General features: G+C 37.8%; 3 protein-coding genes across 3 annotated transcripts; 2 read left to right on the top strand and 1 right to left on the bottom strand.

Moving 5' to 3' along the window:
• Positions 1 to 1,102: 1,102 nt before the first annotated feature.
• Positions 1,103 to 11,715, bottom strand: LOC135612224 (PH, RCC1 and FYVE domains-containing protein 1-like). Its single transcript, XM_065108246.1, has 9 exons — positions 11,322 to 11,715; positions 9,740 to 9,826; positions 8,947 to 9,036; positions 7,885 to 7,965; positions 7,548 to 7,742; positions 5,330 to 7,465; positions 2,694 to 2,840; positions 1,957 to 2,324; positions 1,103 to 1,574 (listed from the first exon to the last, which is right to left on the bottom strand). Exons 1-9 carry the CDS (start codon positions 11,385 to 11,387, stop codon positions 1,442 to 1,444), a joined length of 3,303 nt encoding a protein of 1,100 aa, XP_064964318.1. The 5' UTR covers positions 11,388 to 11,715; the 3' UTR covers positions 1,103 to 1,441.
• An 8,621-nt stretch (positions 11,716 to 20,336) lies between these two features.
• On the top strand, positions 20,337 to 23,042 carry LOC135612223 (two-component response regulator ORR9-like). The gene is made up of 5 exons (XM_065108245.1): positions 20,337 to 20,849; positions 20,924 to 21,015; positions 21,116 to 21,193; positions 21,296 to 21,366; positions 22,188 to 23,042. The coding sequence occupies exons 1-5, from the start codon at positions 20,747 to 20,749 to the stop codon at positions 22,423 to 22,425; spliced, it is 582 nt and encodes a 193-aa protein (XP_064964317.1). The 5' UTR covers positions 20,337 to 20,746; the 3' UTR covers positions 22,426 to 23,042.
• Positions 23,043 to 24,306: 1,264 nt separating this feature from the next.
• Positions 24,307 to 27,051, top strand: LOC103984324 (uncharacterized). Its single transcript, XM_018826129.2, has 4 exons — positions 24,307 to 24,620; positions 24,699 to 24,832; positions 26,231 to 26,335; positions 26,416 to 27,051. The coding sequence occupies exons 1-4, from the start codon at positions 24,573 to 24,575 to the stop codon at positions 26,852 to 26,854; spliced, it is 726 nt and encodes a 241-aa protein (XP_018681674.2). The 5' UTR covers positions 24,307 to 24,572; the 3' UTR covers positions 26,855 to 27,051.
• Positions 27,052 to 27,128: the final 77 nt, after the last annotated feature.

Here is a 27,128-nt window from a genome sequence, read left to right as displayed (position 1 = left end):
CAACCGACTCCACACTAGAGTTAGAATCATTCACGAGTTAAAGCAACATAACAAATCAAAGTTTGACTACTCAACAACAATGATAAAGAGCAATTGGAAGCCAAGAGACACATTGCAATTGAAGCAAAATATTGAATATTTAATAAAAGCGAGGAGATGTAGGATCTGCAAAGGCTTTGACAAGGATGTCGAAGGAATAAGTTGAGGAGAATGTCACAGATAAAATCATAAATATGAATTTCGATGTAATGTTCGTGTATATCCGTATCTTTCAATTTTGTTCATGTAGAGGACTTATAGAAGGTTCGACAACTCTATTTTAGTTAGCTTCTATGATTGTTTCAAGCTTGTAAATGTAGATTGTGTAGTCATCGCGCAAAGACAAAATGACTGTAATGTGGTGTGGAGTGTCACCCGGATAGCACATACTTGGATGAGCCTTTAGGATAGTGTATTCCCTACCTTATTCCATAATAGTATTATGTGAACACTTGTGAAAACTTTTGACCACAACGGAGTACCTTCCCTTTGTCACGTTCAATAATTATAAGATCCATATTTATAATTTATATTGCTACCAAATATTTACTAAAATGAATATTTATAAAATCTCAAGTTAAAGACATCCTATTACCCATTTTATTTTTAAAAAATTATTAACGAACCATAAGATATTTTAATGAGATTGACAATTTTTTTATACTAAAATACCATTCAACTTACGTAAAATCAATTAAGTCCATCAAAGTTTTAAAAAAATCAATAAAAACATAACACCAACACCGAAACTATAACAAAACTATAACAATCATCTTAGGGACTAACGGGGATCCGACATCGAGATTTCGAACCATGCTCAGACGTATCATTGAACACCAAGTGTCACTCATTTTCAACCATGAGCCAAGACCAATTTGACAGGCTTAGCACCAGAATCTAAGCTTTCAGCCTCTTAACAACACAACTGAGGAAAAACCCATTGGCAGACGCTGTGACAATTAAATCAAACGTTTTTGTTCAGTAATAAACCAGCAACTTAATAACATTTTCTCTTTGTTCAACACCATTCAGGTGCTTACACAAATCATAATGCATTCACATGTACTGCTAGCTAACACTAATATATATATATAGAAAAAGAAGAGAGGGCAAGATCAATTTCCTTTTGGCTTTACAATGCAGGATGTTAGCAAGCTGACCAATAAGGATTTACATTCCTCATGCTCAAACCCACTCTTATCTTTCCACACAAGAAAAATTGAAGGAAAATTAGAAAAATGGAGACTACCAACCACATCCTCTTTATACCCAGGCCCTCCAATCTTTTCTGGGGCTAAAAATGAAATTTACCGACATTTACAAACTAATCGATTAAGTTAGGAACTTCATCACCGCTCTGGCATGACTACAATTTAAAGGCAAATATTATTTCAAGTCAATCTTAATGAGATCTTTCGTCGCTTCTGATGCTAATAGTGGACCTGTCAACCATTCGCACATTGTACTGCTCATATACCCTAGCCCGGTTCTCAGCCCACCATTGTTCTGCTTGCTTCTCGCTGAACCGCTTGCGACTGTATAAGAAACAAGTTAATGCTTTTAGAGTTATGGAAACAAAGAATATTGGGTTTAAACAAAATTGTTTTGATGGTAACGTGTTAAGCAAATTTTCTCTAACAAGTGACTGTAGAACACAATGAAAGAAAATTTGATAATACCAAAATGGAAGTTACATGTCACATTAGTCATTAGCAATCACGTATATTACTTCAAACATTATAAACAGAAACATCTAACCATGCAGTGTGCCAAGTTGTAATCATTTGAACTTGCTGTTACCATGATAACAGTAAACACTTTTGTTCTTCAACTCGATTGCACAGATAAACCATGTGCAAGAAATTTTAGTACTATCTGCTTTGGACTGAAATTAAATGAAAGATGAGTTATAAATACCTGAAGCGTACTCGTTTTAGGTCTCTCACACCTCCAGGTAAAGAAGTAAGGGTGATATACACGCCTGGTTCATCTTGCTCAACCCATTCTGTCTCACGATCAGGATCAGCATCAATAACTTTGCTTCCATTCCTTGCTACCGGAGTACCACCATTATTGTGACTGCCGGTGGAACTTGGTCCATTGGAAACTAGCACACAGCTGGAAACATTTGCATCTGTTTCTTGAGAAGTCAACATGCTGCTTAATCGCTCAACAGCTGCAACTGAAACACCACTTGAGGTGGGAGTTGTGTTGAGGGATGCCAAGGAAGTTAGTTTACTGTTTTCAGCAGCTCCTATTGGCAATCTTTCAGCCATGCTCTTTAACTATTGCAAACAAATCAGAAAGAGGTGGAACATGTAAGAACATAATTAAACAGTACCAAGAAGCAAATGGCTGGTGTTAGTACCATTTATCCATGGAAAATTAAGTTATAGAATCAGTTGCACAATTGCCTTGGAGAATGTGAATAAATATGATGCTCTGTGGTCAACAAATGCAAGTCCTAAATCACTTGTGGAAAACTTCATAAGTCTCAATTGATCAGATTGTTAGAACCAGAACTTCAAAGAAGCTTTATGAAATCTAACTTTCATGCAATCTAACTTTCTTAAGCTCCACACAACACTCGGCAAATCAGTTGTGTACTAAAATTAAAAAAGAGCATGTCTACCAGTCAATGCAAGTGCCCTTACTTGAGCAGTGAGTGACTTGATTACTTCTTTGGCTGCTTTGCTTTTTGCAGCTTCTTCTTCAGCAATTGAAATGGCCTCCTTCAACTGTTTAGTTGCTCTCTCCAACTCAACTTCCTGAAGCTGGGCCTTACGAGCAAGGTTTGCCACCTGTGAATACAACAACAACAACAACAACAAAACCGTAAGTCCCAACTGTGAATGAGTTATAAATATGCATGCATCAAAACTGCTATGTTAATTAAACCACAAAAGTCATAATTTGACTGGCGAGAAACTCAGTTGCCTCATTATATCTGCTACCTGATAATAAGAACTTGAGATATCTAAATAAGATTCATCATGGTTGTTTTAGGACATTCCTTAGTAGGCAACATTGATCCACATGAAAAGAAACAATTCCCTTGATGCTAAATACCATGTTTGAATCAAGAATCTCTCAGAACATTGCAATAATATATTTTGTCAGACCCAGTATTGGCATGAAGAAATGAGCTGCTAATTATGTATAAGTTGCTGAAAATAGATTGATTTGATATCACGCTTTATTTAAATTAGCAAAGCGGTGTTGGTCACTGTATGAAACAAGCCAAAAGATGCATATGAGTTTGATTTTCATCTGATAACTGTTTTAAGTTAAAGTGGTTACTTGTATTTTTTGATATTTGAATAACATTATTATTCTAATGGCCAAAATATTCTAGTTGAATGGATATAGTCAGATTTAAAGATTTATTATTCTAACTGTATGGAAAATGGGAAAATGGCATCTTCCCTCTGCAATCAGTTTGGTTCTACAATTCTGTCACATTACCTAGTTATCCACAATTAGATGCTATCTATCTGGAAGCTATGCACCCTATACCCCTTACACTGAAGCTGAGCTTCCTCAAGAAAATTCACATTGCATCTCGTCTTGGAAGCTCATGAAATCATATACGGAAGAGATAAGGCTTCTGGACCGATGGATCTGCTATACACTCCTTAAGGGATTTTTAGGTTCTGCTTATGCACTTAAACAATTTCCACATGGTCCCTTGCTTTCCAGCATATAAATTACTCTGTTGCCCTGATTCACAGATTGGAGGTTGCAAAAAAAAAGGGCTCCTGTCAAGTCCTATGAAATTACAATGAAATCCCAACTACTAGATTCTGTCGGTACCAAGGATTCAATAACCAAGGGTCAGAATTTTGAAAATAAACAATCACTATTACAGATGCAACTACAGGATACTGCTGCAGATAGCAACCTACCTTGTTGGTAGACTATGCATCACTATGAGGTACTCTTGTACCCTTGGTGGGTCTATCACTCCTGGCTTACACATTGTTGTTAGGATATTTTGATGTCAGACAGGGCTGGTAAAATACATGGGAATCAACTATTTGATTTGTGCCAATGAATACTATTTTTCGTATAGGAGAAAATAATATGCAAATATAAACTTCTGGTTTATAAAGTAAGAAGTTTCATATTCTAACCAAGGTTTAAATCTTGGTCAGTACTAGTTTTAGAGATCTACCAGACCAGCTTCCAATGAAGTGGGCCATATATCAACCCATACCTTCCAATATCAACCAACGAAACCGATTGTTGCTCCAACCAGTAAAAACTAATTGATATGTTGCATAGCAACCAGTATTTGAAATTTAGATTCAACTGCTTTCTGATAGCTATATATTTCTTGCAAATCCTCAATAACTTTCCTCATTTCTTATCTCCACCACCAAGTCGACCAACATCTCTCAATTATGTTTTGGAGACAAAGGTCTAGCAGTCCATGTTCTAATACTACTGATTGCTTCCATAGAGGAACTTCATCTTTCAAAATATGATGGTTAGAGATTCTCCTCTACGTCATCAAGGAGTTCACATATTATGACATATCTTGACTACAATCTAGCTGTAAGGGACTCCTTAGATTATACTACGAGACTACCATTTTAAATACACTAGTGAAACCAATAAAGTTGAACTGCTAGTAATAGATATACAAGCCAATTATGCACCCATGTAATGAAAAAAATCCAACTTCATGAATACATATTTTCTTTGACCACATGAACAAACCAGTCTATACTACTAACTTAAAGACCCAGATAAGTTGCACTATGCATTTCTGTTGTAGCATTTGCTATGACTGAGGTGAGTACTAAGAAAATTAAGAGCTGCATAACTTTCACAGATATATAGCATTAGTTGTATAATAAGTGACAATGTGACATCCATCCAAAGTCTCAGGAAACTGAGACTTATCATATCAGGATTTATGGAGTAACATGCACTTAGAACATTTTTAGAAGTAGGCTACATCCCAGGAAACTGAGGTAGCAGCAGGAGAAAATGAGTGTCCACAATTTAAGAAACGATAATGACATCTATCTTTTACAAATTGTCTTGAACACAATACCAATGATAGAAAGCCAGCTGAGATCAAGCACTTAAATTTCAATATCAAAGTCAGAACTTTGAGAAATTCCTCAGAATAACTTATGTCTTAAAGCTATCAAAAAAAATGTTTGAAGTAGATATTAAAGTACTTGATTACTATTTAAACATATTGTGTAATTGGATGATTAATTAAAAATGGAACAAATATATCTTCACAGGTTCTTTAGAATTTAGATTGCAAGTTTACCTGAGCTCTTAACTTTAGAACCTCTTGGCTTATGCTGTCAGTACCACCTTTTGAGTTATCAAGAATGATTCTTGGAGAAGTCAGTCCTCCGAGTGTCGGTGTTGGTGTGGTGGAACGAGGGGGACTGGGCCTTCTTGATACAGGTGATGTGGCTCTGGACACAATTCTTGACCCAGGAACAGATGCTGAGAAGAACTTCTTCGAGGTTCCAGATGCTGGATTGAAAGATTTTGAAATGTTTAGAGCACCCCAACGTGATGTTCCATTTGGGATTGGAGATACACGACTGCCAATGAATTCAAATTTCTTGTTCTTTTTAGAAGATCTATTTTCTATCTGCTTAAAGGACTCTATTGAAGAAATTCTAGGGATTTGCACATTTGATTTTGGATCCAATTTATCCTCCTCAGTCATTTCAGTGAATCCCTTAATTATATTTCCCCTCCTGCTAGCTGCAGAATGAAGTGATGAGTCACTTTCCAAGGGCTTGCTTAACTTGATAAAGCAGTTGTCACATACACGATATGGTTTATGAGGATTTGGTGCCATAGAAGCCCTAAGAGACTTTTTATTGCTGCAGTAATGGCAAAAAACAAGTGCACAATTATAGCAGTTATGTCGCTTCCTCTTAAAACTAAACGGCAGACGGCAGCCTGAGCACATAGACTGATCAACTCCAGATACCCACTTATGGATACAAATTGCTGCAGTAAAATTAGTGCCGCAAACTACACTTCTGACTTGTTTGTCTTTTAAAGCTTCGACTAATGTAGGGGAATTACGGTCATCAGTATCACCATGTCCTAGTCGACCATTTGCACCTTTCCCCCATGTGTATACTTCAGTTCTTGAAGTTAAGACAGCAACATGATAAGCACCACATGAAATCTCCTCAACAAAGTTTTTGAGGAGCTTTCCTTCAACACGCATGGGTAGCTTTCCATCTGCCTGTGGATTTCCGAGTTGACCATAAACCGCACTGCCCATTGTGTAAACGTGACCTGAGGTAGTAAGTGCCACAGTTAGGCTGTGCCCACAAGCAACTTGACAAAAGTTTGGTTCAACCAAGGCAGCTACACAAGTAGGCACTAGTTTATTTTCTTTGTCACCATGTCCAAGACGTCCTTTATCACCATCACCCCATGTAAACAGCTTCCCAGAAGAACAGTTGCTAGAACTTGAATTTCCAGACATTACTTCTACAACTGCAGCAGTATGCCAAACACCACAAGCAGCTCGAACCGTGCGCAGTCCTCTCAGGGATTCTACTTCCCTGGGTACTGACACACTCTTGCAATCTCCATGACCTAGGACACCAAAAGTTCCATCTCCAAAGGTAAATAGTTGCCCAGCGGAGGTTACAACAGCTGTATGCCAAGGCCCACAAGAAACTGATGAAACATGTATACCCTCTAAAGCCCCATTAACCCTCTTTGGGATCCAGTTGCTCATCTCATTTCCATGCCCAAGGAGCCCAAGTGTAGAAGTGCCATCCCCCCATGTGTAAAGGTCACCAGACAATGTAACAGCACAGGTGTGATGCTCCCCGCAGGCGACAAGTTCTATATTCATATTTACAAGAGCATCAATCAGTTTTGGCTGAGATACATCAGCATCTACACCATGCCCAAGCCTCCCTCCTGATTCCTCCCCCCAAGAGTATATCTCCCCTTGCTTGGTGACAAGAGCTGCATGTCTCCCACCACACGATATGTTCTGCACATCTAGTATTACAGCAGATTCTAAGGCTTTCGGTGCAAGAGAATCCAATTTAATACCTGAATAGCTACCGAGTCTAAGACTTCCACCACCTAGAACCCCGTCCCCAGTCCCTTCCCCCCATATAAATACATCCCCTAAAGCATCTCCATCGTCATGACCTGAGCCTTGACTGGATGAGCTGACAGCACTTGACAGACTCACCCTGAATGCATCTGTGGCAATGGCTCTTGCATGCCCATTTATGTTATCTGAGCATCCAGAAGATAAAGAGTGGAGTGACCCTGTAGCAGAATCTGAAGGAAAGAAAGACTTTGGAGGTACTGCATATGAGACAACCTCAGAGAATGATTTGTCCAATCCATTCTTTGTTGGGCTTCCATATGGACTTCGAACTCGAAAAGTGTCACTGCCATCCTGAATTTATATATGAGTCAGCAATTTCCCATTGTATTGGTAACATTAGAAAAGAACAAAATGATGAACAAACAGGGAACACCTTCTGCATACTGTCACTGCTACCAAAGGGAGAGTTTAAAGGAGAACTTCGACGGGTGTATGTCCTTGGACTGTTTGTACCAGATGATGCTCCATCACTTCTCGATTCTGTTCTCCAACTTCGGTGATGACTGCGTGGTATCAATGTTTTTAAACCAGCAAACCAGACTTCAGCTTCATCTTTATCCTTGCATATCTTGCACAGAGAAGAGTGAGATTATCATAAGGGTGATATAAGTAAGCAAATCATGAAAGAATAGACAAAAGCATGGAGGAGGATAAATGCTCAGAAGTACTAGGAGACATATTTAGTTGATCCAAGATTGGACTAGACTTACAAGATCCAGTGATCTATCACTATATATGAGAGAAAATGATTGACATTCCTTCTCAGGCTGTGGGTATCTCTGAAAAATTGCCTGGCAGACAAAAATGTATCAGGAGTTAATAATTTATATATATGTATATATATTACATTGAGCTTGCATTTAACAATTTGAGGTTATTCACTTCAGAATATTAGTATTTCACATCTGTCTATGAAGTCTCACGCAATTTTCCATCGTATTTTGCTTACTGATTAGGTAGGATCATGAACTAGATTCATTAGATCTTTTGGTTTTTAACTTTTCATTGTTTGGCTTACATTTAGTCAACAACATGATCCAACCTTGTTTGGGGCTTAGGATTGCAATGTAACATTATCAGCTTGCTAGTTCTTAATTGTTTACTCCACAACTTAAATGGTGAAAAAACCTAGGTCGGATATCTAGGCCAAGCATACATACAAACTTATGTATTGGTTTCAACTAAGAATCCTTAGGTCTCTAAAACCCTAGGGAACAGAAAATCTTCGGTGGAAAAACATAGTAAGCCACAATTCTCTATCGCAACACTTAAGCTAGGAGTAACTGGAGAGAAAACATAACTTCTATACAATCCTTACCAGGATTGATGTCCTGTAAACAAAACATAAGATCGAAATTAGGTGAAAATGAATCCACAAACTTCATACAGACATACATTAGAAGAACACGATACTGGTTTCAAATATATAATTTGCCATCTGCAACAAAACAACAAGTTTATTATTTTCCTATAACAATTTTTATCTGACTAATGAACTTCTTTGAAAAGTGGCAGAGCATGCTGCTGTCTCCTCCTGAAACATGAACCGTCCAGAAATTTCCAACACAAAATTTCTGCTCCAGTATTTCTATAACCATTTTGACTAAAAATTTCTTTATATTTTCAAGAATGAGACTCTATAATGTGATTAACTGGATTGTTGCTCTGCTCTGGTAAGTATACATATCAGAAAAATAGCCTTTGCCGAAAAATCTTAATTTATAAAAATCTTAGGTTTTCTGGAGGCTTGTGTATCCAAAAAGGGAACTTACAGTGCGTTGTCCAGGCATGATTCTGGATACATGACTTAGTTTGAGATGTTTCTCCTCTTTGCCTGAAAACCATATTAATGTGGACTCATCCTGAAAATACAAATATGCACAACTAATCATTTGTAAAAGAATGATAAATGCTAACTTTAGGAAAACATGACTAGCAAAATGAGTCATTCCAAAGAACTTTATAGGTTAATATGTTCATCTTATAATTACGCAAATATGCATATATGTATTGATCTTGTAATAAGAATAATAAGATATACCCCTCTTAAGGCTTTCTCCAATTTGAAGAAGAGAAAAGATCTCTTGAGGATCAAGAAAGAAGACAGATATTGGTACTAAATTATCATTAACTTATTGTATAAAGGAGTAACCAGTTTCAAGCACAACCTCAAGGGATCACATACTCTTGCATTTATAGCTGACTAAGTGGAATTTTGGGAGAGAAAATTAATAAACATGAAATATCACAATTGTTCAAATTGCATGAAGAAAAGATATCTGATACCATCCAATGCATAACATGAAGCATATAGCATATTTTGTTTGGACATATCAAGCTAATATTTGAAATTTTCCATTACAAATGATAATATATAGTTGCACTACCTTTAGTTTTCAGAAAAACATAATTCTAAAGCAATTCTTAGACTAATATTGTCATGTACAAGATAGACAAAAGAAGAAAAAAAAATGACAGACAAATATTTGAAGGTGCAACCGGACAGTATATCAGCATCTTGAATATCAGAATCCAAAATTCTAGACATGTGTCGACAAAGCTTACATTAGATAATCTGAATGGGCAAAATTTCGGTTTTCCTCTTCGTCCATATTTTAGCAAGTATGCTCCCTTCTTCAGAGCAGTGATAGCCTGTGAGTGATGAAAAGGACAAAAAAAATAAATCATACGATTAATCTGCAAGACAAATTCATTTGATCTGAAACATAGCCAGATAAGAGCACACGTTCAGCATGATAAAAAGGAAAAAGTTAGGTATGTTACATATTTGTCCATAAAATTGAGAAGACTATATATTCAGTAAGATAAACAGCATAATTTGAGCATATTACCAGGATGTTATATAAATGATTTTCCACAAAACACAACAAATTAATAAATAAGCCAAGATCGTTAATCTAAGAGTGATATCACAAACAATAGAATGACACCATAATGTCTACCCATCTATAGACCCACTCGCCTCCTAGTCCATGGTGGCCAATCTGACTAGCATGATTGGCAGTCCTCTCATGATCAAGAAGAAAAGTCTAGGACTCTAATCTAGTGCAGAAAGGGGTCTTTAAAATTTTGGATGACTAGCTTGTATTAGTACAAACCAGTGAGTGAGCTACTGTAGCCACACAAGCCGGAGTAGGCAGTCGTCCAGATTTGGGGTCCTACTCTGGCCGGTCAACCAGAGGAAGACAAGTTCAGCTAGTTTTCAGGGGTATCTTAATGATGAATTTCTAGGCCTGCTGTAGCCAGAATTGGGCATCAGTAGCCCTATAAGTAAGTCATTCTCCAAACTGGACCATGTCCTAGTTATGAGAGCCACGTCCTAACAAATTGCAAGGAGAGTTCCATCAAATTTATGAGATTGACTAACTAAGAAGAAGAGGAAAGCAAGATAAACATGCATGTAGGAGTTATATAAATCTAATGTATATGTAGCTAAACTGATATAGATAGTTCCCACTCTAGTTCCTAGTAGTACTTCTTCGCATCTTCTGCCTATGCTTTCATCTGTTTCACAAATCTTTCTCTAGGGATATGATATTTGGGTGTTCGTTAGCATCACTATTGACGCTTTAGCATGTTCATTCATTTTTGTTCAACCCTGGAAGAAGGACTGCAACAAAAATAAACTTGATTGGAGAAAACCGTTCCATTGGAAAAGTTAGCAAACAGATATGAAATGTCTTGACTAGTCATCAAATATGCAAGTCTAGGAAATTGGGGAATAACTAACGTAAACAGAAGCCAACACTCAGGTTAAGGATGAATAAGTGCCAAATTTAACAGCACCTTGAAGCACTTACTAGCCAAGAGGAGTTGAATTGTTGTTGCAAGAATCAAGCATTTCAATAGAAGTGTATAGTTGTTAGTTTAAACTCTTGTAAATTGAATGTGCAATATGCATAAACTGAGAATGCTTTCACTTAGTCATATCCACGGAAGTTGATACCAAAACGCCAACTAGTTGTTTACATCACTCGACACAAAAAAATCCTCAGATGCAACAGAGAAGCCAGTGATATGGACTACTCTAGTCGACCTTGGATCAACAACTAAGAAACACCTATTCCTCCGATTCAACTACAGGAACTAAAAGAACAGCGTTCCACCAAGAATTCGAAGCCTTTACCTGCTCGATGTCCCTCTCGGCGTGGCCCGTCCTGCCGTGATCTGCCGCCGCCGACGCCGCCGCCATGCCCCCCGCCGCAACCGACCATCAAGATTCAATCTTTCGGCTTCGCCCGACACAAATCAAACCCCGAGCACCGTTCTGTCGTCATCGAGACCTCCGAATCATTCATCTGATGATCGAAGTCGCCCCCTCGAAGGACTGAACGTCAAGAAATGCTCCAAATGCTCCCAAGATCCGTCAAAACCGCGCCTCGATTCCGCTTCTTTGGGGAAAGATTCCTCTTCCTCGACCGCTACTCGGATCCTAACGACAAAGAGAGAGAGAGAGAGAGAGAGAGGGAACAGAAAGGATTGGGAAAAGAACACCCTTTCCTCGCTTCGCTCTCTTTCCTTGTAGCTATTGCTCGAGCTACTTGTGGATCCAATAAGGGCAACAACTTTACATTTAAACCCCCACACACACTTCAAATTACATAACATTAACCAAAGCGGTGGACTTCCGAGTCATTCCAGTGTCACTTAGGATTGCATACAAGTCCCTATACTAAGATATATTTCAAGAAATCCCCTCACAGCTCACTCATGTGGTCCCGTCCTCCGCGGCCTCCTTTTGCCCGAGGGGGGAATTCCCGGTCAGATCACCGCCAGTAAGGCGGTGATCAAATCTAAGGTTTTGGTGGCTAGATTCTTATAATAATAATGGCAGTGTGCCCACACTTATTGATGACAAGTAATTAATGGATCGATATTGCAATTAAAGAAAGCAATGGTTGGTTTGCCAAAACTGCCAATGCTAAACTAATAATGCCTTCTAAATTCAGCTTATTTCTCAGTTGTTAAACTTCATTTAGATGAGCTAAAGGTGGTATTTAATGATATGATTTAGATTAATTATATAGAACATGAACCATCATATATAGATCGAAGGAGAGTATCTTTTACTTAAACAGTCATAATCACATAGTCTCACGATGAATTATTCATAAAATTAATTTTAACTAAAATAATATTATAATTTTTTTATTCGTCGTCGTCGACCAATGTAAAACTAAATAATCTTAGTCGTTTCATTTAAACATAACTCAGGATCTGTTGATTATGAATATAGTATGTTAATCTTAAGATTAGAAAAGATTTATGTGATGGATGGCTCTATCAATTTTGCCTGTCCACAATCCATCACTGTTCCAAACTAAAGGCAGATAGAGATAAAGATAGATAAACAGAGAGAAAGAGCCTGCAAGTCTCAATCAAGGGTCCCCCCTTTCTCAATGAGGACTCATCACACCCACAACATTCCTCCTTTTGAGAGAGAGAGAGAGAGAGAGAGAGAGAGAGAGAGAGCTCTTGAGGAAAAAGAAGGGCAGGGAAAAGTGAAGGGACAAGGGTGACTTGTGCTTCTACTTTTGCAACCCCCACGCCAACCCAACTTCATCTTCTATGAAGTGCTGTCATCCCTATCGCACCCCCCTCGAAAGAGAAGGAAACTCATCCACCCATTCCTCTCTTGCAACTCACAATTCCCCATAAAGGGAAGTCATATTGTCTCACCCATCATCACTCCAAAACCACCCCATTTGTAGAGAGATACACACCGTTCATAGACATGCATTTCATCTCCCTCCATGCCTTGAAGATTTATCACATGTAAATAATACATCACCGAGCATCCGAAATTGCCATTTCACTTTCCTTGTTGTCAAATTCTTCTCCAATGTTGGCCTGTGTTGGAGAACTCCACTGTGGAAATGCATTTCACAGACATGCATTTCATCTCTCTTGTTTTGTTGTCTTCTTCTCCGACGATGGCCTGTGTTGGAGAACACTACAGCGGATGCGCAATTCATGTCTGTCAATACCTTGAAGTTCTATCACATAAAGCAATACACACAAAGAATGCCAAATTCCCATTTTCTCTTGTTTCGTTGTCTTCTTCCTCGGTGATGGTTTGTGTTGGAGAACAACACTACTGTGGATGTGGATATTAATAATTCCCAGGCAGCATCTCAAGAATGCAGTGCTGGAGACACTAATAAAAGAAGCTCACTAGAAAAGACAACTTGGTCAGCTTAAAAGTCAATATATTAATGGGAGATGACACCCTCTCAATGGATACAAAATTTGGAAGTTTGGATTATCTCAGTGTCTATTTTGGCTTGTTTTTATGGGTCTAAAAAGCATCTCTCTTTCATAAATTACTGGGACTAATTATATGGACAACAAGGGGATTTGGCATCAGAAGATGGGCATCTTTTGATGTTTGAGAGGTGAACTACCATTTTAGAAAACCTTTTTTTTTCTTATGTCTTGTTGTTTGATGACATGAATTATCTCACCTATAACCATTCTGAAGTATATTTTTAGAGGAAAAAAAATATGACATTATATTATATATAAAATGAATAGTGTGTCAGGAAAGGGAGATAACATCCATTATCAATAATTGATATGAAAATAACAACATATTGGGAATTCTAATCATGTTACCACATGTCTTGATTTTAGATCAAGATTCTTTGATACTTTTACTAATTGTAACTTTTTCCTTGATCATGTACCATAATGGATGTATTATAATGATGATGAAGAGTTTGCTAATGAAAATAATCAAAACTGTGTCAGGGAGCTGTGATTTTTATGTTCATAGCAGATATGTCTACTTAATTATGCTCCACAGACATAGAGTTATATGTAGACTATATTATACAGTCCAAATTGTTTGACATTTGAAGCATGCATTACAAGAAAAGCTTTTTATCTTCCCCCATGCTTGACCAAGTAGCTCTCTTGACAAGTGATGTTTAGTGTAGAGTAGTACAAAATAAACTTGCATCAACCTTGGATGTTTAGAATATGTCATTGAAACAATGTTTTGACCTCAACTTCTTATTAGATGACTTTAATCAAATGTCTCAATCCCCTTTCAAAATATATATATATCAAACATAGGTCACAATCTTTGACCGAAACCTGTATATGATTGAAGAATCTAATTGCTAGGCATTGGGCTGAGCTTGACTTCCAGTAAGCATCATGAAGAATTCTTGAACTTTGATTGAAGTATTAGAGAAAGAAAGGTTAGGGCTTATAACTATTGCTCAAGAAGAATGCAATAAAAACAAGATAAATATAGTCAATCAATAGGTAAAATTTGATCCTTCTCCCACTCTCAAACCATTATTTTAGTATGTCACAGACAAAGCTACTCTACTAGTAATTTTCTCCCCAATATTTATATTTCTAGGCTTAGTTAAGGTTCATGTCAATTTCATATATTATGTCCCTCCAAATATTACTGATCCTCCATATTAACATCCATTGAAAGAAAACTCAACCTAATACTTTCTAGTTATAATTAGTTAATTTAATTTAAATGAGACACAAGTTGTTATTATATAATCAGCATCAAATTTTAAAGGGTGTAAATGTCATTTATAGATTTTTTAAGCATTTACAAACTCTATTTACTCTCAATTTACAAGCCTGTAACAGTTGATGTGTAATATAATTATCTCTTGTAGTGAAAGAATGACTATGGGTTGGACAAGTGGATAAATATGTTAAATCACATGTTAAAAAATTATCTGAAAAATACAGGATAAAAATTTTAGAAAAACACAGAAATATAAGAAATAAAAGGGTTCTTACATATCTATTCTTTCATATTTTAGAAGTAGCATATTTGCCCCTATATGTCACCCCATTAGCATATGCTTGATGAAATAGTTAATCATATATAATTTTGATTAATAAGATTTAATTTGAGCTTAAAAGGAATTATATAACAAAAGATTAGCGCTTGTATAAGAGTTACCAATTATATAAGTATGAATATCAATCGGTGTTATAATACCATTGTGCTAATTATTAAATCAACTAACAAATACTAATTATAATGTTCTGAGTTTTACATGAATACAAGTTTTCTTAGAGAGTTAAGTATGAACATCACTAACTGTAGAGGGATATATAAGCAATTTTGTCAAAATTAAGGCTAAGAATTATAAATTTTGGCAGATAATTTTAGGATTGGTTCTAAGATTTATAGATCCTTTTAGCTTTTTTTTAATTGAATTTTTAACACTCTAAAGGACAATAATACATGTAGAGAACATTGAATTTTGTTCGATCCGACTCTTTAATAAGTGAATCATACCGATCAATATTTCTAATCGGACTAATTAGTTCAGTTCGATTTACGGTTCTTGTAAAACCTTTTTCCAGGAAAATATTTACAGGACTTCTCTCTGTGTTTCACTATTTGGGTTTATGAACTATTGGTTTTTGTTGATCATCATTGTCAACTGTGGTTAACTTATCAAGCATTAACACATGCTTATTAAATTCTAATAAATCAATTTATTTTCTATTTTATTTCCAATGTAGCAATAACATGGAGTATTATGTTCTTTTAACGTAATCATTATTTTTCTTTGAATGTTGTTCTTGAACACATTTTGTCTACTTTAGCAATCAGATATGCTGCAGAGGTTTCAGCTGCTGTGTCTTGGAGCCCAGTCCGGTCCAGCTTGAAGGACTCATGTTTCAGCTACTGGCTCATAATTGAGTTGCAGATCATCATCAATGAGTGACACCAAATGTGCCAGCACTCATCATCAGATGCATCCCCAAGGTGGGCAATGCAATCAACTGCTGATTCCAGTAATCAATGAAGCAGGCTGTAAAGAGAAGACTGCTGAACCCAAAAAAAAAGAAAGAAAAAAAAGTATGAGGACTGGACAACAATCAATCATAATTATTCCCTTCTGTGGACCAACTGATGCTACTAAAAAAAATTTAGTATTGACGAGAGTCTCGTGTAATAAATTATTATGATTTTTATGATGCTTTTGGATACATGGAAAATATGTCATCAGTTTTTTTAGCTTTGTGTTAGGTATATATATATATATATATATATATATATATATATATATATATACAGAATTTTTTTGTTTGATTTATGGTTGAGATATGGAACTATGAATATTGAGTCAATATAAAACAAACACATATTTTTGTAGAGATGGCATCCAGCTATCATCTGATACTTGTCCCCTGGAAGTTCTACAGCTAAACAGCACCTGAGCCCCACATACACTGGCAAAGTTTTGCCCTCTTGCCATGCTTGATGATTCTGCAGATTTCCAAGGCCAAGTAACTTCATTTTCTCCATTGCTGGGATAGAGAATTGAGAATTTGGGTGGATCTGCATTGCTTCCTTCAAGGAAAGAAGAAAAGGGACCACTGCAAGCAGCAGGTATCTTATGAAGCAGGGATGCCATTTTGTCCTGAGATCACTATCCACCTGTGGGTCACTCAGTGATCACCACATGTACCAGCAGCTAATCCTCTTGCCCTGCATCCAATCTCACACTTAATTCTCAGTCAGCACTAGAAAGAAGAAAGAGATGTCACTGTTTAGGTGGAAAGGCTATGTGAATGTAGTGAGTCCAATGACACCAGTGAATCATGTCACTGGAGGTTTGGCATGCACTTTTGACCTAAACAGGGCATTCTAACATGCATTGTTTTTCTCAGAAATGAATGAATGAATGAATGTTAGTAAAGATTACTTTTTCATGTGGTAGTGTGTGTTTGTGTGTGTGTTAAGAGGTTTCTCAGAGGTCAGAAACCTTGGAATACACTTTCTGACCCAAACAAGGCTTGTCAGCTTGGCTTAAGGCAGGTTTCATAGCAAAGTCTCTTTGGTTTTCTGAGAAATGAATGCTACATATAGATATAATATTTGAATTATGATATCATGTGTTTGGAAGATATTCTTTGCATTTTTTTCCCTTGATTTCTGTGAAAGGTTCCATGCAAAAGGAGGACAGACAAGCAAATAGAGAAGTCATACTTTTATTGTAGTTGACTTTACAGTTCTCATCTGCAATGCAGATAAGATCGAAATAAATTTTGATTAAAATAGAGGCCTTTGGATTCCTCAATAGGTAACTGCTACAGATTTATATGAAATCTTCCTCTTTAGTTGAAGGACTAGAGGTTATATGATTCTCTTGATGTCCCCATGAAAGACCTACTTTTGCTACCATAAATTCATGTTTCAGATGCTTAAGAAATGACTCCATGAGCACCTCCATGGGAGGTGGTTCCACATTAAGTCTGGTGGTGGGTGCAAGAAACACTAAACTTATGCTTTTGATCTGGCAATAATGCAGCAGCCTTGCTTCGCATCATTGATGGATTCATTAATTTGTTGAGCCTGTGTGTTAGCTCCAACAATGAACATATCAAAGAAAACAAAAAAGAGCAGTGAGATAACATAAGGCATCATTACATCCATACAGATCTAGGCTTACATACTGAACAATAGATGTGACTTCAAAGGAAAAAGAACTGTGAGATGGAGGTACCAAACAGTGATGTAAATTTGTCATCAAAGTTATCAAAGATATGGTTCTCTGAATCTCATTGAGATATTATTGCAGGAAGATGCTACAGAAGAATTAGTTTGCAGAGGTTTTAGCTGAAATGTCTGATAGATAGAGTATGAGTGTTTTGGATACAAATGATAGGAGAAGGGAGAAAGATGTGCCCTCATTTTATGCAGTTCTGTGGTCTGAGATCACTGGTTTACCATTAGGGATGAGTTGAGAAGGGGACAGTGAGAGGTCAGGTTCAGAGGAGCTCTTTTTGGTCAGTCATTGGAGTACAAGGCTTTGATGAAATCCACTGAATGCTATCTCTTTATCTAAGTCTCAAATAATTTATAATTTATTATATTAGATACAATACTGTCACGAATTTAATTTGAATTATCTAAATTATGAAACATCCACATTTATCCACAATGATCAGTCTGGATTTCAATCTCTTAAGGGTCTTCAAAGAAGAAAAAAAAAAAAAGTCAAAGAGACAAGTAATAGACAAAATATCATCGTTTACGGAACAAATAAATTGTTATATCAGATATATCATAATGAAGTTCTGATTAGGAATTTCATTTCAAATCCTTCTATTACCTTCTGGTCTAGATTTCAATCTTTTATGGATCTTCTAAGAAGAAAAAAGATAAGTGGAAGAGACAAGCAACAGGCAAAATATCATGGAACCCTCTTTTTATTCAATGCTCCTTTGTCAATACTATTTTGGAGCCAACTTACAAGTCATGGGATATGCTTTGCACAGCATCTTTGTATTTGAGGATCATTGGTCTGTGGAAGTTAAACAAGAGAGAAAAGTAAAAGAATCTTCTTGAAGAGTCAACTATGCTCCTTTATTTCTTAACAATGTTCACTTTTTCTAAAGAGTGAGATGTTGCCTTCAGTTTATTGGCAAGTAAGATTTACTCTCTCAAAAAATCTATGGATGCAATTTTCTGTGGTATATGAGCCAAAGAAGCTTGTGAAAGAACTGTTGAACAGTACCTTCAACACAGTTACAATCAATTGGGATCCAAAATCTGTTGTTCACCTTTTAGTTTACAGACAGTGCAGAATGATCTCAGCCTCACTGATTTGTTTAAGAATGCCAAAGATAATGAATGGGAGGCTGGTCATGTTACACATCATTGATATGATTTGTTCCACTCCATATCTTTAGATGATGCATTGCCATTGAAATCCTAAGCTCTGAAACCAGTGCTCTCTCTACTGACTAGCAATGGACAAGTCAAAGTTGAGTCTGTGGAATTCCCCAATTTGCCAGGAAGATTACTTAGATCAGGACAAAAAAATTATGCCTAGGAAACATCACAAGTTAGGAGGAATGAGTACCAGTAGCTTCCACCTTCATCAGAAACTCATTCTTTGATTTGTTCAACCAAGTTCACAATCAATCAGGTTCAAGAAACATACAAAATTAGAAAGTATTTTCAACCAAGTTCACAGTCAATCAGGTTCAAGAAACATACAAAATTAGAAAGTATTTATTGGGTATATTCATATGCATGAAAATTTTCGGAGACAACCAATATATCTATGAAGCTAATTGTAAGTGGTTAGACAAGTATTACTCTAATCGAATGATCAGATATTGATTTGATCGATTATGCATGTGTTATATATATATATATATATATATATATATATATATATATATATATATATATATATATATATATATATATATATATATATATATATCTATCTTAAGTTATGAAATTAATTGATTTTACCTAAGTTATACAGTACCCTTGCACATTTATCTATAAAGGATTAGCCTCCTTGAAATTTTTTACGGTCTCAAAAGAACATGTAAAAAGAAGATAGGTTAGAAAAAATATTTATCTCAAAATCTCATAAATAGATATTTTAGCAAACACTTGATAAACAATACAAATTACAAAAAAAACTTCATAAGCTCTAATCAGTTACACGACAAAGAATCCAGTATGATCCATTGCGATTAAAAATCTTCATAAATACTTATATGATATTGTTACGAAATAAATCTAGAGCTTGTTCACTATTTTATCCCGTAGTAGCATATCCAATTACTTTGGATTTTTTATAATACAATCGTTTAAGGTTTGTAAAGTCTATAATTATAATTTGAATTGTCTATTAAGTGTCTATTGAAATATTTACTGGTGAGATTTCAAATTAAATATTTTCTTAATTCATCTTTTCTTTTACGTATTATTATGGGATCATAAAAAATTTATAGGAGATCGGTCCGAACATCATTTGCTATAAAATCAGGTAGCTTTATCACTGATGATGAAAGAGGGTGGCATCAAAGATATTGTCGCTCACTAAACAAAGAGATTTGACGAAGATAGAGCACAGCACAATAAGATATGCGTGGAAAAGGGAAGGAGGCAAGTGTTGGGGAAATCACATGGAATTGCCTCCCAAGTGGGCGTGGGCATGAGATACGTCGAGGCGGTTTCACACAACTGGAGACGGGTGGTCATCCCTGACCTCAGCGTATCTGCTGCCAGGATCAGGCGGGCCACCACCGGCGCCACCGCCACCTTCCAAAGCCACCCCCTCAGGCATGCATAATAAACCACCCCCACCTCCTCCCCTTGATTAACCCCTCCCTGATTCCTTCCCCCCTGCTCACCCTTCGATCCAACTCGCACCCATCTTACAGCTTGCTTTATCATGATATCTTTATATGAATATATATCTAGAGAGAGAGAGAGATCTTTGTCAGTGTTTGGTTGTGGTTTTGTTTCTTGGTGTTTAATGCAAAGATGGAGTGAGGACATGGGAAGATACGGGTGAAATCTGGTCGGATCTTGCTTTGCAAGGGGTCGGATTTGGTGGGCCGGAAGGTGGCTTATATTTCGATTGCCTTAGCTGTCTGGAAGAGTCCACTGCGAGCGAGAAGGAAAGTGGGAAGGGACGACCTCCACCTCTCCTGCTACTTCTGCTGCTGTTGTCCGTTTCCCCCGCCTTCTCCGTCTCTTGGCCCTCCTCGAAGCTGGTTGTTGTGGCGAGGAACTGGTCGATGGCTGTTGATGCAGAGGCCCAGTTCCATGTCCTGGCCGTGGATGACAGCCTCATGGACAGGAAGCTCATCGAGAGACTCCTCAAGACCTCTTCCTTTCAAGGTTAGCCAAGCTTCTGCTGCTCTGGTTCATCTTGTTTTCCTTCTCTCCTTGACAAGCTTGTGTTGGTGTTTCAGTCACCACAGTGGATTCCGGGAGCAAGGCTCTTGAGGTCTTGGGGTTGAGCGAAGACCAAACAAGCCCATCGGCTGTCTCACCAGAACACAATGTAATCTTTGATCTTTCTGCTTTCCTTTCTTTCTTGGATGCGCGTATATGATGGCTGCATGATTTTGATGGCGTCGTGAACGTTGATACTGTTCTGGCAGGAGATTGAGGTGAATTTGGTCATAACAGATTACTGTATGCCTGGGATGACAGGGTATGACCTCCTCAAGAAGATTAAGGTAGAGTTCATGCTTGTTCATCAGGTTTCCAGTCTGCACATTTTGTCTTCGATTCATTTGTTTCAAGAAGCTGAGGAGGGGCTTCTCTTACTCTAATGTCAGGGATCATCATCTTTGAAGGACATCCCGGTGGTGGTCATGTCATCCGAGAACGTGCCTTCCAGAATAAACAGGTGAGGATGAGGATGATCATTCCATTTCTTCTTTACCAAGATGAATTCTTTCTGTTAATATATTTGATGAGATTTCAATCTCTGTCAAGAAATCCAGTCTTCCTAGGTTATGAAATAATTATTTTTGGTTGGTGGCTTGTGAATGCTAATCCGAAATCCTGATCGATGATATAAAATTGGATTGACCTTTTCTATTTATTACTCCAAAATTTAGTTTCTATTAATTTACAATCCATTTTGCACACCCAATTGCAACAAGGAAATCAAAATGAAGGAAAATAATCCTAGTGGTTGATGAGTATTGCTAGTAGTCTGTAACTATTTATTTTCCTCTATTTAAAGAGAGGATTATTGTTGATACGGAGTTCGGCAATAGATATGCCTTTTAAGTGCCCATGAATAATGGAATTATATTGTGATCCGATAGGGCGAAGAAAAAAGTAGATATTCCCAATCTACAAGTGAAGTCATGAGATTTGTGTTAAATTAATCACCTTTAAGAATAAAGAACAAACGGATAAGAGTTGTATTTGCAAATCAGATCGGTCTGTCATTTGTCTTCTGCTGCTTAAGAAAAGTTTTCCACCTAATCCTGCAATAGAAAAGTTGCATAGATGTCATCTATTCTGAGGTCGAATCAGGAAGGAAGGCAGTCCTTTTCTGCAATATGGTCAAACATCTCAAGATCTTTTCCTTGTTCTTGTTAGATTTGCTCAATATTCTGAAGTTGATGTGATGAGATAAAGAAGGGTAGAGAGGGCACATCTGATATCTGCTAACCTTTATCTAACATGGAATTGCTTTGCTGTGTACTGCTGCAGATGCTTAGAAGGTGGGGCAGAAGAGTTCTTTCTGAAGCCAGTGCAGCTCTCAGACATGAAAAGGCTCAGGCCTCATATTCTTAAAGGGAGATCAAAAGACCAACAGCTGCAACGAGAAGAAAACAGTAACACCATCATCATCAGCAGCGGTGGCAGTAAAAGGAAAGCCATGGATGAGGAACCTTCACCCGAGAGGACAAGACTCAGATTCTCCACTGGTAGCTTAACCATATTGTGATATGAACAAACATGTTTGTCGACTAGCTGAAGATCCTCATCGGAGCGTTGAGTTTCTTCGGGTGCTGCCAGAGAATTCACATACCATGCCGATTTTGCGGTGGCTAAAGTTACCGAGAAGTAGGAAATGTAAATAGCCGGAGGACGAAGACGATGATGATTTGGCTGGATTCATGAGATACCTACCATCAGGTGTTTGTTTCATGGTGCCAGGGAGACTTTTTGCTAGTTTCTGCTAAAATACTTTCTGGTGACAAATGACATCGTCTTTGAGCATCCAGAGTAAAAGAACTACTCCCATCGCGATGCAGGGAAAAGAAGTAGCCTTGGATCTCTGATCCGAATGATGCGACACTTCTCAAGCTTCTGATTTCATCCTTGATTCAACCTGGCTTATGCTGTTTGGTTTTGTATTCATCAATGGCAGAATGTTTTAACAGGAGCGAGTTTTCAATAAATATCATCGGACGGTGAGGCATATCACCAAAATCGAACACTTTGATATTCTCAGAGAATCTAGAGAGATCCAACTTTTGAAACCTTATGGTCATTCATTGCTTGTAACTGGATCCAATATGATCTGTAATCCATCTTGAGCAGGAAAAGATTGTGGAACAACCATGCACTTGTCTTTCTTTGAATCCACAGACTAGCCAATCTTTGTTACAGTAAGAATTTGCTTACAGATATGGGCTTTGGATTTCCAACCAAACAGATGTTTAGCTTGGCAGAAACAGTTCCTCGAGCTTCAAACTAAAGATTGAGGTTCTTGATCTGAAACTACTGATTCTTGAATCACCATACCCCCTGGGAAAGAGCAGCTTTTGTGTGATGAATTCTGCATGCTGCTGCAAGAGATGAAGCCAAAAGCATATTGCTGATGCACCGGCCTCCAATCTGACTGTGGTGACTCACTCTGTGCAAGGATTTGGAAATGGAATCATTTGGTAGCATCCACAGGACAGGCAAACCCATCAAAGGTACAGAAGACAACATCAGCAAACTGGTCAAGATATGCTTGTTGCCTTTACTACACTAGTTCCAATGTGGACCTCTTCACAGCACTGGATTCTTGCAATAGATATGCCCTGAAAGCCCATAGATTGAGAACCTGCACCAAGTTGGTCATCTTGATCAAATCAAAAAGGTTCTTTTACCACCTAAACTTGCTGATCCTCTAAAATATTGGTAAATTTACTAGCTATTTAATCTTGTTCAAACAAACCGAAATCGATGTCAATATAGAAAATGACAGCAAACCAAATCAAGATCAATTCGATCGGATCGAATTGCTGATCCCTCCACTCGGTTCGATTCGATCGGATCGGATCGCGTTTAACTAGTTTTAATTGAACATCATCCTCAGCCTCATTAACTTTTTTTTAAATAAAAAGAAAATTCAGCATATATATTTTTAAATTATATTTAATATAAACAAAATATCATATAATTTTTTTTCATTAATTATGGCACGACCACCGCCTCTCCGCTCTTTATTTCTTCACCGTACCTATTCTGTTTACGCGGTCAACCACCTCCATACTCATTGGGGAACTATGTAGGGCCCACCGACGTTCCACTTCCTCGTCCAATCAGAACTCAGGCCGGAGACCACCTTTGTCCTCGATCTGATCACATCAAAACGAGCACGCTAAATAAAGCACATCATATTATAATCCTCGGATAAAACCCTCCGCCACTCTGAGAAAAGCTTTACTTCGTGCATGGGCCGCTACCTTCACGATTATTGGAACATCTGCGAGCCCCATGTTTGTTCCGATACGAGATCCAATCAAAACGCAGGTAGGTGAGTACATTCGTCGTTTCTTTATATACTCGAATTATCCCACCGCAATAAGCATACACTACGCGATCTGATCATATCAAAGTAAGCACGCATAATAAAGAGCAAGATAAACATTCCACGAATATACCCTCGCATCTTAATTTCGGATTGATATCGATGTGCGTCTTCTTTTGGATCGAGGAAGACCCCATTCATCTCTCCCTCTCTCTCCCTCTCTCCGCTCCTCTCCCCTTTTCGCTTGGTGACAAGGGCTTTAGGGCTCATAGCGATCTGAAACATCCCGATCTCCCTTCACCCCCTTCCTCTTTCTCTCTCCCCGGATCCAACCGATCCGCGCATCCATGGAGGAGCAGGGCCAGATCGCTCCCTTGTCTTGCACCCGGGGAGAGGTAACGCCGGATCCGGATCTCTTGTTTTATGGTGGTTTGATTGATCGATCGATTGACTTGGCTTCGTTATGCGGGTAGGCGGTAGTCGAGGAGGGGAAGGGGTGGGATGATTCGAGCGAATCGGGCGAGAGATGTGGCTTCTGCGCTATTTGCTTGGAGAAGATTGCGCTGCCGGAGATGGCGCTTGTAAAGGGCTGCGAGCACGCCTACTGGTTTGTGCATAACTTTTTTAGGGTTTTCTGCGTTTTACCAATTTTTGGTTTGGAAGGTTTCAGTTTCTTGCTTTTATCTATTTGGTAGGTTAATCATACGGAAGAAGTAACAAGTAATTTTTTAGGAGAGTTATGAAAGAGATCTAATTCTGGCATGGTAAATCTTAAAATATAAGAAGAATTAAGCACAATTTTTCATCATAGTTTGCACAACTAGATTGCTTTTTGTATTTTTCAAGAAGAATTACACAGGAATATGAGGAAATATATTAGACTTCTTGAAATGAGAAAATAGAGGAGGAAGGCTCTGCTCGCCAATGTTAAGCAGTCTTCATTACTCAAAATCTTGATCACTCGGGTTGCGTAAGAGCGTGGTGCCTCGAAAGAATGAGTGCTTGTGCTGTCAAAGATAACATTTCTGGGCGATGAGAACAGTTTGAGTAGGGTTAGGCTGCCTATGTTTTAGGTTGATAATCAGCTAATTGTCACTAAGTAGAAAGAAAAGCAATCTATATCTCCTAGTGAACTATTCTTTCTTTTTCTTGAGGGCATAATGTTTCCATTGAACAGTGTATGGAAAAAGACCTTGATTCCAAGAAATGTTATGTGATAAAAAACCCTGCTGGTAAAAGAACCTTTCTGATTTGATCAAAATGACCAACTTGGTGCAGGTTCTCAATCTATGGGCTTTCTTTTTCTTGAGGGCATAATGTTTCCAATGAACCTGCACCAAGTTGGTCATTTTGATCAAATCAAAAACCTAAAGATGTCCAAAAAACTAGAGAGGTGGGTTAGGCTTAATAATGCGTATGATTATGGTTGATCCTTGAGAATGTTATCTGTGGATCTACCATCAAACTATCATAGGAAAAGCAAGTATACTCAGGAAACATACTATCAAGATTCACTTGTCTGTTTGTTAGTTTAGTGGTGATTGTTTACTCTTCTTTTAAATGACAAAGTTCAAATGCTGACTTTGGCAAGGAGACTCATGATCGAAAGCATGGGATTGTTGCTTTTGTCTCTTCGTCTATTTTTTTTCAACGCAGTGTAGTAGTTTAAATTTGATCTGCACATAAATCTTCACAGCAGTTTGAGATACAGCTCAATATGGATCTAGAATTCCTAGTAAATATTATCTGTAAGTTAAATAGTGAATCTTGTATTTGTTATGGACTAAGCTATTGTAGCACACTTTGTGCAATCTAAAAAGGCATCATTTTGGAGTGGAGATATTATCACCGTGACATGTTGTGACCATGTAAAGAGCTATTTGATGTAAAAGAAACTTTAAAGTGATTCTCAGACTTCAATATATTGTATACCAATGTATCCTGAGAAAAATTTTTGATTATGCATGTATTGCTAAAAGAATCTTGTTACTGTTTGCTTGGGTAGTGTAATGTGCATCCTGCGGTGGGCAACATACCGTGAAAGACCATCGTGCCCTCAATGTAAGCATCCATTTGAGTTCCTCAGTGTTCACCGTTCACTTGATGGCAGGTTAGGCATTTTTATCTTTCCTGGTCGCCTAAAAGCTGTTGTGCTCAAGTATATGAAATCAATATCAATTCTTTATGCAGCATCCAAGACTACATGTTTGAGGAGAGTGTATGCCTTCTCCTTAGGGCAAGTTGGTTTGTACCATTGGCAGTTCAGGCACAACGAGAGGAGGTGCAAGAAGACGGTTTTGATGAATTAGAAGACTTTCTTCAAAACGAATATGAAGATGAACTTGACGATCTAGATGAAAGCTACTTTGCTAGTAGATCAAGTATTCGTATCGGTAACAGGAGATGGGGTGACAACGGTTATGTGAGGACCGGAAGGAAGGAAGCACGACCTGTCAATCTGCAGTCTTTCGACGATGAGGATGCTGGCCCATCTCGGACTCCAAAGAAGAAAGAGGCAGCAAAAGACAGCACTGGAAGGCGGGCGAAAAGGGCCCTGAAGCGTGAGGCTGCCGATAAGGCAGCCGCAGCAAAGCACCAGCAGCATCTGCAGAGGCTGGGCCGCAAGTAGTGCAGTGTTTCATCAACTATATGTTGCCACTGCTTTCTGTGTAATAAGCCAGCGACTTACTGTACAGCATGTTAACCTCAATCATGTTAGGTTTAGTTTGGAGAAGTGCCACCGAGCATAGCGTTTTGGTGCCTCAAGTCTTCTATATGCTTCGTGTAAACATGCTTCTTTAAAAACTGTACTCATTTGACAGGTCAGATTTATGTGTTTAATTGAAACTACTGAAGCGACCAATGAATGAAAACAACACAGAACTGATTTGTAATTCAGTGAA

Source organism: Musa acuminata, chromosome BXJ2-5 (genome assembly GCF_036884655.1).
Source record: "Musa acuminata AAA Group cultivar baxijiao chromosome BXJ2-5, Cavendish_Baxijiao_AAA, whole genome shotgun sequence".
NCBI lineage: Eukaryota > Viridiplantae > Streptophyta > Magnoliopsida > Zingiberales > Musaceae > Musa > Musa acuminata.
Note: the sequence above shows the minus strand (reverse complement) of the source record. Positions and strands in the feature narration are given on the sequence as shown.

What these genes read in the sequence shown, in the direction of transcription:
- LOC135612224 (XM_065108246.1), bottom strand. Translation starts at nt 11,387, where the DNA reads ATGGCGGCGGCGTCGGCGGCGGCAGATCACGGCAGGACGGGCCACGCC. An exon ending in CCGAGAGGGACATCGAGCAG is followed by an intron (nt 9,827 to 11,321) that starts GTAAAGGCTTCG and finishes CATCACTCACAG; the next exon opens with GCTATCACTGCTCTGAAGAA. An exon ending in TCATGCCTGGACAACGCACT is followed by an intron (nt 7,966 to 8,946) that starts GTAAGTTCCCTT and finishes TTTGTCTGCCAG; the next exon opens with GCAATTTTTCAGAGATACCC.
- LOC135612223 (XM_065108245.1), top strand. Translation starts at nt 20,747, where the DNA reads ATGGCTGTTGATGCAGAGGCCCAGTTCCATGTCCTGGCCGTGGATGAC. An exon ending in CTGTCTCACCAGAACACAAT is followed by an intron (nt 21,016 to 21,115) that starts GTAATCTTTGAT and finishes CTGTTCTGGCAG; the next exon opens with GAGATTGAGGTGAATTTGGT. An exon ending in ACCTCCTCAAGAAGATTAAG is followed by an intron (nt 21,194 to 21,295) that starts GTAGAGTTCATG and finishes CTCTAATGTCAG; the next exon opens with GGATCATCATCTTTGAAGGA.
- LOC103984324 (XM_018826129.2), top strand. Translation starts at nt 24,573, where the DNA reads ATGGAGGAGCAGGGCCAGATCGCTCCCTTGTCTTGCACCCGGGGAGAG. An exon ending in GGCTGCGAGCACGCCTACTG is followed by an intron (nt 24,833 to 26,230) that starts GTTTGTGCATAA and finishes TTGCTTGGGTAG; the next exon opens with TGTAATGTGCATCCTGCGGT. An exon ending in CACCGTTCACTTGATGGCAG is followed by an intron (nt 26,336 to 26,415) that starts GTTAGGCATTTT and finishes TTCTTTATGCAG; the next exon opens with CATCCAAGACTACATGTTTG.